Below are 13127 nucleotides of genomic sequence, written 5' to 3'. Positions count from 1 at the left end.
GGCCCCTAGTCTGTTCTTTATAAAATGCCTAAAAGATAACATAGCTCACCTAGATTTTCTCCCCTGTAATCTTTTAAGCATTTTGTAATTGTATTTTATACTCAGGTGTGAGATCCACTGAGAGTTAATTTTTATGAAGTATAGAAGGTCCATGTGTAGACTTTTTTTTTTTTTTTTTTTTGCATGTGGATGTCTACTTGTCCCAGCACCATTTGTTGCAAAGACTTTTTCTCCATCGTCTTGCCTTCACCACTTTGTGAAAGGGCAGCTGATTGTATTTATAGGGGGCTGGCTCCAGGCTTTCTATTCTGTTCCACTGATGTGTTTTTCTGTTCTTTTGCCCACTCTGTGCTGTTGTGATTGCTGTGGCTTCAAGCACATCTGGAAGTCAAGCCATGTTCGTCCTCCAGGTTTTCACCTTCAGTATTGTGTTGGCTATTCTGGGCTTTTTGCCTCTCTAAATAAACTTTAGAATCAGTCTGTCAATATCCACAAAATAGCTTGCTGGGATGTTAATTGGGATTGTATCTAATAGTCCATGGATCAAGTTGGGAAGAACTGACATCTTGATAATATTGAGCCTTCCCGTCTGTCAACAGGGAGCATCTCTTCATTTCATTCCATTCTCTGATTTCTTTCATCAGAGTTTTGTGATTTTTCTTATGCAGATCTTGTATATGTTTTAGCTAAGTATTATAGCTAAGTATTTCATCTTGGGCATTCTAATGTAAATAGTATTGTGTTTTAATTTCAAATTCCACTTGTTTGTTGCTGATATATAGAACAGTGGCTGACTTTTGTATATTAATCTTATATCCTGCAACATTGGTACTATTGCTTTTTAGTTCTAGGAGGGTGTTTGTTTGTCTGCATTTTCAATTCTTGAATATTTTCTATGTAGACATGTCACCTGTAGAAAAAAAAAACAATTTTATTTCCTCCTTTCCATTCTGTATACTTTTAATTTCCATTAGTTGTCTCACTGCGTTAGCTAAGATTTCCCATATGATGGGGAAAGGCAGTGGTGAGAGGAAACATCCTAGCCTCACTCCTGACCTTAGTGAGAGAGCTTCTGCTATCTCATCCTTAGGTATGATGTTAGCTATTGATTTTTGTAGCTATATTTTATCAAGTTAAGGAAGTTCCCTTCTACACTCAGTCTACTTAGAGTTATAAATGGGTGTTGGATTTTGTTAAATGCTTTTTTCTTCAACTTTGATCTTATCACGTGGTTTTTCTTCTGTTTTCAGTTGATGTGATGGATGACTTTAATGAATTTTTCAAATGTTGAACCATCTTTGTGTAACTTGGTTAAGGCCCACTTGGTCAAGGTATGTAGTTCTGGTTATATATTGTTGGGTTTATTTTGCTGGTATTTTACTGAGGATTTTCACAGTTATCTTCATGAGAGAGACTGGTCTGTAGTTTTCTTGTAGTGTTTAGGTATTAGAGTGATGCTGACCTTGTAGAATGAATTTGGAATGTTCTTTCCGTTTCTGTCTTTGTGGTTCCCATAGAGGTTTCTGCTCGCAGGCTTTTTGCTCCAGGAAGCTGTGATTCTCTGAATTCACCTGTTTGTTCTTTACAATTTTGGTGGAAGTAGTTTGCTGTATGACCTGACTTCTCTTTTGGATCTAAGAACTATTATTAAGCTTTCAATTTTTTTCAGATTTTTACAAGTTGTTGGGACAGAGTAGTGGCTTCTGATATTTTTACATGCCAGACCTGCCACATGTTCTCAAAGGGACTTTGAAATCCTCTAGAATTAATTTTTAAACCTTCATTTTATAAAATGACTGTACTCTGGGGTATTTAAAGTGCCCATGCATAGCGCAAATAAATTTAAAGTGGTCAGCATGTAACTACCATCAGGATGAACGTAAAGAATATTATCCATGCCATAGACCAAGCTTCAACCAGGACACTTCTGGAGGAGACTGGACAGTAGGCATTTTTGGCTTTGTGCAAGGCCTCTGTCAGCACTCAGCCCTATCACTGTAGCACTTGGTGCTCTCAGACTTAATTTTTCCCATGCTAGGGGATTTATAATAGTATCTTATTGTGTTTAATTAACATTCTATTGATTATTAATGAGATCGAGCATCTTTTCATTTGTTTATTCATTAGTCAGGTTTTCTTTGTTGGCTGGTGCTTACTTGAGACTCTTTACAGCGTTCAGACTGAGTTGTCATTTTCCTCTTGGCCAATAGGAATTTTTACTGTGGCCTGGGTACCTTTTTTTATTGCAGTGCCAGGGATCCAGCCGAGGTCCTCTCATGCTAGATAATAGCTCTACCACCAACCTACATCCCGACCCTGGTTACCATTCTTTTGTGGTATTGATGCAAATATCTCCTCCCAGTTTGATTTCTGGTTTTGCCTGTTTTTATCTGGAGTCTTGTGATAAATATAAGCTCTTCTTTTTAGTGTCGTCAAATCCATCAGCATTTCTCCAGAGGTCTTGTTTGAGCAATCCTGTCCTGCCCTGAGGTCATGAAGTTCTTCTCTCAGAATCTCTCCTAGGAGTTTAACAGTTTCCCCATTCGGGTCTTGAGACCTTGACTGGACGTTTGCGTGTTAGGAGGATGAGGCAGACCCATCTCTCCTCTGGGGAGTCCCCAGGGGCTGTCCCTTTCCCTGCAGTCCCTCCTCTCTCTGCTGACCTGCAGCGCCACCACCAGGTGTCTCCAGCGCCTCCACCTGTCCCGCTGGTCAGTCTGTGACCTCATCTTTGCAGCTGCTATAACTCACTGTTATGTTGTAATTAGCTGGCAGGCAGCTCCCTCCACCTCGTCTACCAGAGAATTTTGAATCAATTTGCCAAATTCCATTAAAAAAGTAACTTACTGAGAAAGGTTAAGACTTTTCTGTATAGAGGTCTTACATATCATGTATGGATTTATTCTTAGGACTTTCTGTTTTAGTACTATCTTAAATGTTATCCTTAAAATTTTCTTTTCCTGTGACTGATATAAAGGAGGTGATCAATTCTGCCTGTTCATATAGAATCCAGCTTCTCTTGCTAAATTCGCCTGTGACAGAGCTTATCTGTAGCTGCTTGTGTTCCTGTGAGCACAGTGCTGCCTCTGGGGACAGTGGCAGTTGTGCTTCTTCCGGCCCTGCCCTCACACCTCCTCTTCTTTTTCCTTGCCTCGTGGAACTGGCCGAGCCTGCAGCACAGTACTGACCGAGGGTGACAGAGGGGATGCTCTTGTCTTGGTCTTCATCTGGAGGGGAACATTTTGCTCTCTCACCAGCTGGCTTAAGGCTTGAAGAGGGCTCTGTGCCCATTCTGTCTATGCCACTGTGTTGCCACCAGGAGGTTAAAGAGCTGTCACTTGGGACCATTAGCCGGGTACCATGGTGTTCGGTGCTGTTCTAGTGTGTGCTCCTCTAAATCCCTACCAAGTCCCCAGGTGCTGCTGCACCTCTGGGGAACACCGACGTGGCACCATATCATCCTGTCATACCAGCTGGCATCTGATGTCCCCGGTGTGTGTGTGTGTGTGTGTGTGTGGTGCTGGGGATTGAACTCAGGCCCTTGTGCATGCTAGAAAGCACTCCACCACTGAGCTGCATCCCCAGCCCTATGATGTCCCCCATTTCACCTCTCACAGCCAGGGGACCAAACCCACTGCACTGTTTGGGTGGTGTCTTGGTTACTTTTCTCACTGCTGAGACAAAACACCCAACACTCATGGTTAAAGGAGGAAAGGTTTATTTGGCTCACAGTTTGTAGAGGTTTCAATCCATAATCAGCCAGCTCCAAGGCAGGGTGGGTTGGCAGAGGAGAACAACTCATGACGGGCAGACTATAGCAAAGCAACGAGGGAGAGAGAGGGGACGAGCCTTTTGCTGTCCCTTATAGTGTATGCAGGCTACCTGCCCTAGGGCAGGTGTAGCACTCACAGTCTTAAACCCAGCGTTTGACCATGAATCAATCACAAACTCTAAATTCAGCCACCACTGAAAAGCCACCCCCCCCCCGTGGCTGTATGAGGCTTTGAGGGGACACCCAGATACAAACCCTAACGGGCAAAAACCCCCAATCTCATTTCTCAGGGTCTGGTTCACCCTCATTTCCAATAGTGAGTAGACCCAGATGGTTGGTGGGGGCAAGATTCCAGGTTGTGCCCCAGAGACCACGCCTTTGCCCAGAAATAACCCCCTTCATGCCCGTGACACTCCTCCTGCTGAGCCCATCGTCTTCCCTGCAGGATCGATGAGGACATCTGGAACTTAGGTTAAAAGGGGGAGGGAGAGAAATCCCTTAGATCATTCCAGATATTGACTAGTAAACACATGTTACATGCTACTAAATGCCATCTTCTGACATTGTAGAACTTTATAGAAACTGATACCGAGGGCAATGGCATTCTTCGACGACGGGATGTAAAGAATGCCCTGTATGGCTTTGACATTCCCCTCACACCAAGAGAATTTGAGAAGCTTTGGCAAAGGTAAGCGCAGTCTGCAGGATGGCCCGGATGTGTTCTGGTGGCCTTGGGGTGATCGTTAAGGCAAATTCCCTGCAAAGTTTTCACCACTACTTCAGGGAGGGACTGGGGAGCTGGGAAGGGCTTTCTTGGGATGCTGTCAGTCTAGGTCCTGAGTCCTAGGTCCAGGGTCCTGGGTGCCTTTTCCCCCTCATCAACAGCAGCTGTAAGGGGCGGGCTGGGCTCCAGGGACGGAGCAGGCTGTGGTCACTCCTTCCCAGCAGTACTGGACTTGAGAGTTGTGTGTATCCCGAGTGCAGGAGTGCAGGCCCACGCACGCACTGTTTCAGAGGAATAAGTCAGTCTCCGAAGACTTCTCTCTAATGCCACTGGCTCACACACAGATGAGCAACGGGCAAAGGAGAAGGCGGTCTCCCTGTCCCCTTCAGATGGAAATCAAACTTGTACGACTGTTTTATAGATAAGTAATTTGTTGGAAGAAAATAAGCAAACTTTTGGCAACTTGGAGTGCTTTCCCGAGGGCCTCTTAGACTGAAAATAGAATCTAATGTAGGTGCCATTTTTCAGAACGTGTTTTAGATATAGCTGCATTGAATCAGCCCCCAGTTGAGTTATTCCCTGTGCAAATATCTGAGTTCTAAGCGCCGGGCCCATCTCTGATCGCCTCCGCCTTCATTACCTGCTCGTTGCCCCTTGGGCTCCCGCAGGACGGCGCCAGCCCTGGTGTCCACTCGGGAGCGAGCTCACCGCGCAGTGCCGGGCGTCCTTCAGCTTTTCATCTCTTCAGAGCAGCCCGGTTTAGAATTAGGTGGGTTGTTTTGTGTCTAATTTAGAAAAACCACTTGATGTTCTCACAAAATCCTTTTTTTTTTTAAAAAAAAAAAAAAGATCAGTTCCAACACAGGGCCAATTTAGACTCCCTGTCCCTTTTGTCCTCAGCAAATTAGCTAGGTTGCTGCAAGTGAGTCCTCAGTGGCTTCCGTGCAGCAGGCAAAGGCCCCGCTCTCCTGCTTGGGAGATGTGGAGGTGGCCCCTGTCCTCAGGGGACAGTCGGGGCATGGGGAGCCGTCGCACGGATTCCTGGAGCTCAGCGCGGCCTGTGAACACCACAGCACCACGCCAGTCAGGTGGTGAAGTCAAAAGCAGGAGCGCTAAGGTCCTGCAGGGTGAGCAGAGGTCACTGCACGGGGGACATTCTCATAGCATCTGGGGGACCAGGATGGAGACAGAGGACCTCACGAGCAGGTGGCTGCCCAGCCTGTAGCCAGTAGGTAGTTCTGCCAGCAGTGGCCTGGGACTCTCCGGGCAGAAAGGAGGGTCAGGCCAGCCCCTCCCCGGAGGCGGTGTTTTCTGCTGTTATCAGCTGGGCACTGGGGAACCATGAACGTCCAGCGTGTCTGTGATGGAGAAAGAATCAGGAGACTGCTGGGGCCAGGGCAGGGCCGGGGCCCTGGGAGAAACCAGGGTCCTGAGCTGGGACCAGCACCCTTGGGGTGTCTCATGTCCCTGTTTGGGCTCCCCCAGGGAGTGAATGTGCACACCCGTGCCCCGTCCTGAAAGTTTTAGTGGAGGCCCACACTCGCCAGAGGTCCACACTTGCTGCCGCACTGAGCTGAGATCTCCTCACGCACGAATGGACGGTCTTAGGACCTGCACAGATTTCCATGCTGTGAAACTGCGGTCTGTGTTGAAATCTGCTTGTGGTCAGACGTTCCCGCCCTTGATTGCTTGACCTTCCACGGTGGATGCCGAGCGGGTAAGAGCGACAGCTCGGCAGACGGAGGCCTCGGCCTGGCTCCTGGCCTCTCCCAGCTGTGTGGCCCCGCTCGTGTTTCTGGCTCACACTCTTCAGCTGCAAAACAGAACTCATCCTCCCTGTCACCCGGGGATGCTCGGGGACAGCCGGGGGACCCTCAGAAAGGGCTGGCTCTCTCCGGGTTTATTCCTCCAGCAAACGTGCTCTGAACACCTAGCAATGGGGTTCTCAGTGGTTGGGCGGGGAGACCAAGAGGAATAAATAACACGGGTGCCTCTCCTTAATATCCCACGCGGCTTGAAAAGGAGAAGTACTTGGAGATCAAGCGCGGAGTCCCTGCCGACTGAGGAGGGCCTCGGGGATGAGTGCTTGCTAAGCGGGGCTTTTGAACTAAGTTGTCATTTTTTTTTTTCATGTGACAAAATCAATTTGTTAAGTGGAGAGATATAAGAGCAAGGATGAATCTCATAGGCTAGAGAAATACAGTCAGGGGCTGTAGACAAGTGCAGTTCTTGGTGCAAAATTCCCATTTCCGCCCCTCACTGGAGAAGACCCTCAAGCCGCTCCCTAAGTGGCTTCTTCCAGCCAGCGCCCCCGCACCTTTGTGGTCCCACCTATGACCTTGTTGGGCCTCTCTTAGTTCAGTAAAGCAGTGCATGGCCAGTCTGCAAATTGTAGCACTTATTACTGTGATTTTTATTCCATTAGATCAATTACTTTAAAAATAGTTCATGCTGTATCTACATTTCGCACATGAAAGCAAATTTGTATTGTTAGGATTTGTCCCCCAATTTTTTTATTGTGCTAAAATACAATTGAAATTTACCGTCATAACCATTTTTAAGCATGCAGTTGAGTGGTATTAAATGTGTTCATAATATCGTACAGCCGTGCCCACAGGGCTTCTCTGTTCATCTTGTAAAACTGGAACAACTTTTTGGTTTTTGTTTTGTTTTTGCAGTACTGAGGGTTGAACTCAGGGTCCTCAAACTGAACTACATGCCCAGCCCCTTTTAGTTTTCATTTTGAGGCAAGGTCTCTCTAAATTGCTAAGTTGCCTAGGCTGCGCTTAAATGTATAATCCTCCTGCCTCAGCCTCCTGGAGTGCTGGGATGAAGGACACTTTTAAACTGAGTAGCTGGAGTGGTATGTTAGCCAGGCAGCCAGCCAGAGGCCCCTCTAAAATGACCTCGAGGCCTCTTGTGGGGAGGGTGGTCATATTTTACCCACTGCTCGGTTCAGAAGCAGCCATCCCATCGCCTGTTGAGTCCCTGTGGAGAAGACAGGCCACAGAGGACCGTGTGGCCAGCCTGGAGGGGGTCAGGTCTGGAAACGTGGCCATCGCACTGTCCCCATCCCATGGCCATGCTAACCTGAGGGGATGGCTGGGGGAAGCAGCCTGCATGCGTGTCTGGGAGGTAAAAGGAACAGAGATGGGGACACATCACGGCCGCTGCCTCGTGTGAATTACCCGCAGGGAGGAGGGAGGAGGGGTCTTCGAGGCCAAGGGACGCCCAGGGGCATCCTCCTCCGCGTGCAGCAGAGAGCAGAGAGCAACGTCACGCAGTGAGTGAGGACCCGGGCTGGAAGTCAGGGAGCTGGAGGCTGTAGCCCCTGTGGCCTGTGCAGCAGCAGAGGGGAAACCGCTCCCATCAAGGCTCCCAGGACAGCAGGGTATTTCTGAGAGATCAGAAAGTGCCCCCACCCCCGCCTGGGCACCGTGACTGCATGCTTGTACTAGAAGACACAGAAAATGCAGAACAACACGAAGAAAGAGACAGTAATACATCCACCCCGATCCACTCGGCAGAGACGACCAACAGCAAGCTCTTGATGGTGTGTTTTTCTTTCTTTTTCCTCTGAGTAGAGATGACATCTGTCTCATTGTCCTCCCCCTCCTCCCCCTCCTGGCTTGTTCCCCTCACGGCTCTGTGTGTGCAGTTAGTGGCGGCTGACGGCCTCCCTTCCCAAAGCAGGGGATGCTGGGAGCTGCGCCTGCAGGACAGGTTGTCAAGGTACCAGCAGCTCCTCCAGTTGCCCTAACAACAGGGAGGAACCAGCATCCTCCCTGGGCAGTGTGTGGGGATCCCCACACCCCAACCCTGCTGAGTAGCAGGACCCAGGGGAGTTGGGAGCACCCCGGGCATGTGACACCCTCTGTCCCTCGGGGGGTCTGGGCAGGTCCACATCGTGTGTCAGAACAGGAAGACCCCAGCTCTGGGCAGGCAGAAGCAGAGGAAGATGATTTTCTGTTCCCGTGAAAACAGGAATGCTAAAAAAAACAAAATGGCAAAAATACAGACAAGGAAAAAAGTGTCAACATCCATTATTCACTCCACATTTATTAAGCACCTGTGAAGTGCACGGTTTTAGAGCTCTGGATTAGTCTGGAGGGTCTAGTTTATGCTGTAGAAGTAAATTAATAAATTAACCCCCAAATCTCAGTGGTTCAGCACATCAGTGTTTTATGTCTTATTCTGCTGCAGATCTAGTGGCTTTTGTGGACAGTTCCCTGCAAAGCAGTGTCTTGGGGACCTGGCTGGCTTCCAGGGGGTGGCTTTATCATTTCAGTGGGGGATGCCACACCAAGGTTGGGGACTCCAGAGCTGGAGGATCACAGCAGCTTATGGGGTGCCCACTTCTGCCCATAGCCCAATGCCAGGGCTGGCCGAGGTCCCTGCCAGCAACACAGGGGTCACAGATGGGCACCAGGTGGAGGAAAGGTGAGCCTGGCTCACAGAGGGTGGAAGAAACAAAGGAGCCTGCTCCCTCTTCCAGACCAGGAACTGTGAGTCTGAGCTGTCAGAAGCAACCTTCTGCTTGGCTTGGAGAGACCACTGCAGAAAAGTTGCCTCATAGAGGTGTTCTCTCATTCCTTCAGCCAGGAAGCAGGAATTTTTTGAAACTAAGTGCTGATCTTGTGCCGAATTCCTGGGTCCCAACATAGCCCTCAACAGGATCCAAAAGAAACTTAGCAGGAAAGTGATGGAGAGAGTGTGTTCTGGAAGCACACCAAAGAAAAGCCCCCACAGGCAGCGGCAAGGTGGGCAAGGTCGGCAGAGGTGTCAGGTGTGTGACCAGCCAGCCAGGCGGCCCCGACCGGAAGTGAGCAGGTACACAAGGCCTGTGTACACACCTGTCTTGACGCGCTCAGTGTGTTATATCCACATTCACGCAAAATATCAGTGTCTCACAGTTCAAGTGTGGAAATAGGAGAAGAGGCCACTGCTGAGCAGCAGCTTACGTGAGGAAAGGACGCAGGAAGCAAGGTCACTCCTCAGGCTTAGCCAAGCCCACCTGAAAGGACCTATCTGGTATCCAGCTGACAAACATCTGGACAGGACTGGCCCCAAGGGAGGAAAGGCTGGAAGAAGCGGAGTGAAGGGCATCGTTAGCTTCGAAAAGATCAGATGGGATGTGACCTCAGGGGTTGAGCCTCAGCGTGCTGTGGGTGCAGGACGTTGTCCTTGGGGATGTTGGTCTTGGGGACATGTTGGCCAGGGGGTCTCCGGCTGAGCTGGGAGAAGTCTTCAGAGGGTGAAAGCTTCTACAACTCCAGCAGGCAACCCCAGAAGAAGCGGCTTCCCCATCCACAGCGTGGCTCTTTGAGGCTGGACCTCCACGTGCTGGGAGAACAGAAGAAGGATCTGGGCTGTGGGTGGGGACAGGAGCAGATGGTGTCTAACTTCAGCGACTCCTTCAGGACTTGCTGGCTGTGCCCACCGGGCCTGGCCAGCTTGGGCCGCTGGTCACTGCCCATTCTGAAGATCAGCAGGTCCACCTCCAAAGTGGTGCCTGGCTGCACAAGGTACAACGCCTCCTCCTACATAGTGTGGCCCAGGTCATCGGGGGGCTCACCCCACACCGCAGTTCTGCCCTAACCTCTGGCACCACTGGCATTCAAAAGCAAAAGCGCTTCCAAAATTATGTAAGAAGCAAGTGCCTGAACTGAGCATAACAGACCCAGGCTTTCCAAGCAAAGCAAAACAATATGAATGTATCCAGATTATGTGTACCGCTGAACTGCTTGTGTACAATAAAAGGGCAGAGTAATCTGATTATGTCATCAATTAATGGGCACTGCCGTACGCAAATGCAGGTTTTTATGGGGCCTCTGCTTACGTGCACATTTTCCCTGGCACATCTGTTGCTGAGCCATTTTAAAATTCAACCTTTATAGGCAAGTTGATTCTTTTTTAATGTTACACAAAGGATTGTGTAATGCAGGGTGAGGTTATGTAAGCTGAATTAACTCTCTTATTATTCACATTCATAACAATATTTTAGCTGCAATTGTGCAATCTGGTCTTCTGCTCCTTTGTGATGCGAAGAGAATGTTTATGATCTTTATTAATGAAGTAATTAAGAAGTGCCTTTTCATTCAATTCAAGTGTCGTGATTTACAGCGGGTTGTTGGGACTCTCTGGAGCAGCCCGCGGCGGGAGGGCCATCCCGCCCAGAAGCTGTCACTCTGCCTCGCCGTTGGAGAACAGTGCTGCTGGGGTCTCCTCCCCTGGCCGGGGCCTCCACCCCCGTCCACCCGCCCTCCTCTGCAGAACTTGACAGGCCAGGACCAAGCAAGGCACCTTACACTTGGGAGGAGAGAGGTTCCGGTAAAGACACCAGGAGTTGTCCGGCCCATCTGTCCAGAACTGTCCTGCAGGGGTGGGACGCCCTGGGAACCTGGTCAGTTGGTATTCTGACCAGAGTTGCACTGCTGCCTCACTCAGGTGGCACAAGGCTAGTTCCAGTCCCTGTGCAGTTACAGAGAGATGCTCAGCCCTGGGGTCCCCCCAAGCTCAGGAGATGGTAGCCCTGCCCCTCGTAGGTTCAGCAGAAGGGACAGCCCCTGTCCTTGTTGGCATTGCCCGGGAGCCACTGGTCTTTGTGGCTGAGGAGAGGCCTCAGGAAGCAGAATCTGCAGGCCCCCTTTGTGGGGGTGTTGCTTTGCTTGTTTTTCTGTTGCTGGTTGGTTGGTTGGTTGGTTTTTGAGCGGGATCTGGCTATGAGGCTCCAGCTGCCGACCTGGAACTCACAGTCTTCCAGCTCCCTGTGCACGTGAGCAGGACAGCTCGTAGGAGGAGGCCCCGCCTCTTACCTCCTCCTCCTCCTGCCCCTCCAACCTGTGAGGACAGAAGACAGAAAAATCAATGCTCTGTCTTCCTCATTAGGGCTCGGTGTGTCCAAGTGGCCATGGGGTCCCAGAGCTGTCCTGAAGGACAGAGGAAAGCAACCCCACTCTACAGATCTCAGGCAGCTAGACACAGCCTCTGGGAGCCCAGCGACGTCCTCACGCAAGCTTAGCCTCGCGAGGTTGTTTCAATGTATAGTCTTGTTCCTTGCAGCTCAAGTTTAGCTGGGGAAAGAAATCACATCTGCAAATGCCGTTTTTATCGATTAGATGAGGACCCAGATCTTTCTATAAAAATAAATGCAATTTTCCTTTAAAGAAAATTGGCAATTTGCCTAACCATTTTTGTTGAAGTAATTCTCTTCTATTTGAATAACATTGGGAGATAAAAACCCTCCATTATGTCTTTTTTTAATGAATTATAATTCAGAAAAATCTTGATAATAGGAAATGACATAAAAGGCACAGAGCACACTTCTTATCTTGTTTTCCTTCTCGTCTCTCTTGTTGGGTGTGTGTAATTGCCATCGCTTCAGGAGAAAATGGGGGCTTGTACCACCCTTGAATCAAGTGGCATTCATTTATTTGAGTCTTCGGATGGAATATGCTTTTTTTGAAGGATTTTCTTCTAAATCTTAGCATAGCTCCTTTTACATGTTGGTGCTTAACACAAAATAAAAACTGTTGAATGTGCAGAAGGCTTGGCTTGATTTTCTGCGGTCACAACTCTGCTCCCACCAGCGGGACAAGTGTTTGGCTCTGGCCGTGTTCTCCAGGGTAAGTATTATATAAGGAGATGGTTCTGCTGATTCAGAGCACTGGGTTTCAAATTTGGTGCCTGTGGGTCACCCAGGGCCCCTAGTAAATGCAGGTTCAGAGCAGGTCTGGGCCAAGCCTGGAACTCTGCATTACTGATGGTGCACAGGGAGAAGCAGCACCTGAGCTCCTCCAGGCCATGCAGATGTCATGTAGGCCCTAAGCACCTGCACACCTTCATGACTACTGCTGACAGCTTTGCATTTCGTTTTTATTTCAGCTACGACACTGAGGGAAGAGGGTACATTACTTACCAAGAGTTTTTACAGAAACTGGGTATTAACTACTCACCAACAGTCCACCGGCCCTATGCAGAAGATTACTTCAACTTCTTGGGTCACTTCACGAAGCCCCAGCAGATACAAGAAGAGATCCAGGAGCTGCAGCAGAGCACAGAAAAAGAAAAAGAGCACATGCCAGCCGGGTAGGTTTGGGAGTCCAGACGCTCTGCCCTCTGTTTACCCTGGCAGCAGCACTGTTATACAGTGGTCCCATCCAACCTGTACTGGTAAAGTCACAGTGGAATCGTTCTACTCCCTCACTGCTGCAGATTTTAGAAATCTCTAAACCAAAGTGCTATAACAGAGTCAAAAAGCTATAAGCCTGGCCCACCTTACCCACTCCAATCTCACATTCTTTCAGAATTTAGGTTGCCCTTGCAAACCCTAGGGTCCTGCACTCTGCCTGGTCCCTCACTTGGCCCAGCCAGAATGTGAGCTCCATAGGATGTCACTTCTCCACATGCTGCACACCTAACAGACCCCCTGTGAATACTACTGGATGGATAGATGGATGGATGGATGGGTGGGTGGATGGATGGATGGATGGATGGGTGGATGGGTGGATGGATGGGTGGATGAGTAGATGGATGGGCAAGTGAATGGATGGATGGATGGATGGGTGGATGGATGGGCAAGTGAATGGATGGATGGATGGATGGATGATGGGTGGATGGATGGGTGGATGA

General features: G+C 49.1%; 1 protein-coding gene across 2 annotated transcripts in view; it reads left to right on the top strand.

Annotated features, from left to right (window-relative positions):
- Positions 1 to 13127, top strand: part of Efcab6 (EF-hand calcium binding domain 6) — a 214376-nt gene that overhangs the window by 156406 nt on the left and 44843 nt on the right. For both annotated transcript variants that reach the window (XM_005379444.2, XM_005379445.1), the window contains 2 exons: positions 4342 to 4460; positions 12381 to 12584. In XM_005379444.2, coding sequence (XP_005379501.1) covers positions 4342 to 4460; positions 12381 to 12584 — 323 coding nt within the window. The remainder of the gene's footprint in view (positions 1 to 4341; positions 4461 to 12380; positions 12585 to 13127) is intronic.

Source organism: Chinchilla lanigera, unplaced genomic scaffold (assembly GCF_000276665.1).
Source record: "Chinchilla lanigera isolate Chin_1 unplaced genomic scaffold, ChiLan1.0 scaffold00012, whole genome shotgun sequence".
Taxonomy (NCBI): Eukaryota; Metazoa; Chordata; class Mammalia; order Rodentia; family Chinchillidae; genus Chinchilla; species Chinchilla lanigera.
This window is presented reverse-complemented; position numbering and strand designations above follow the sequence as displayed.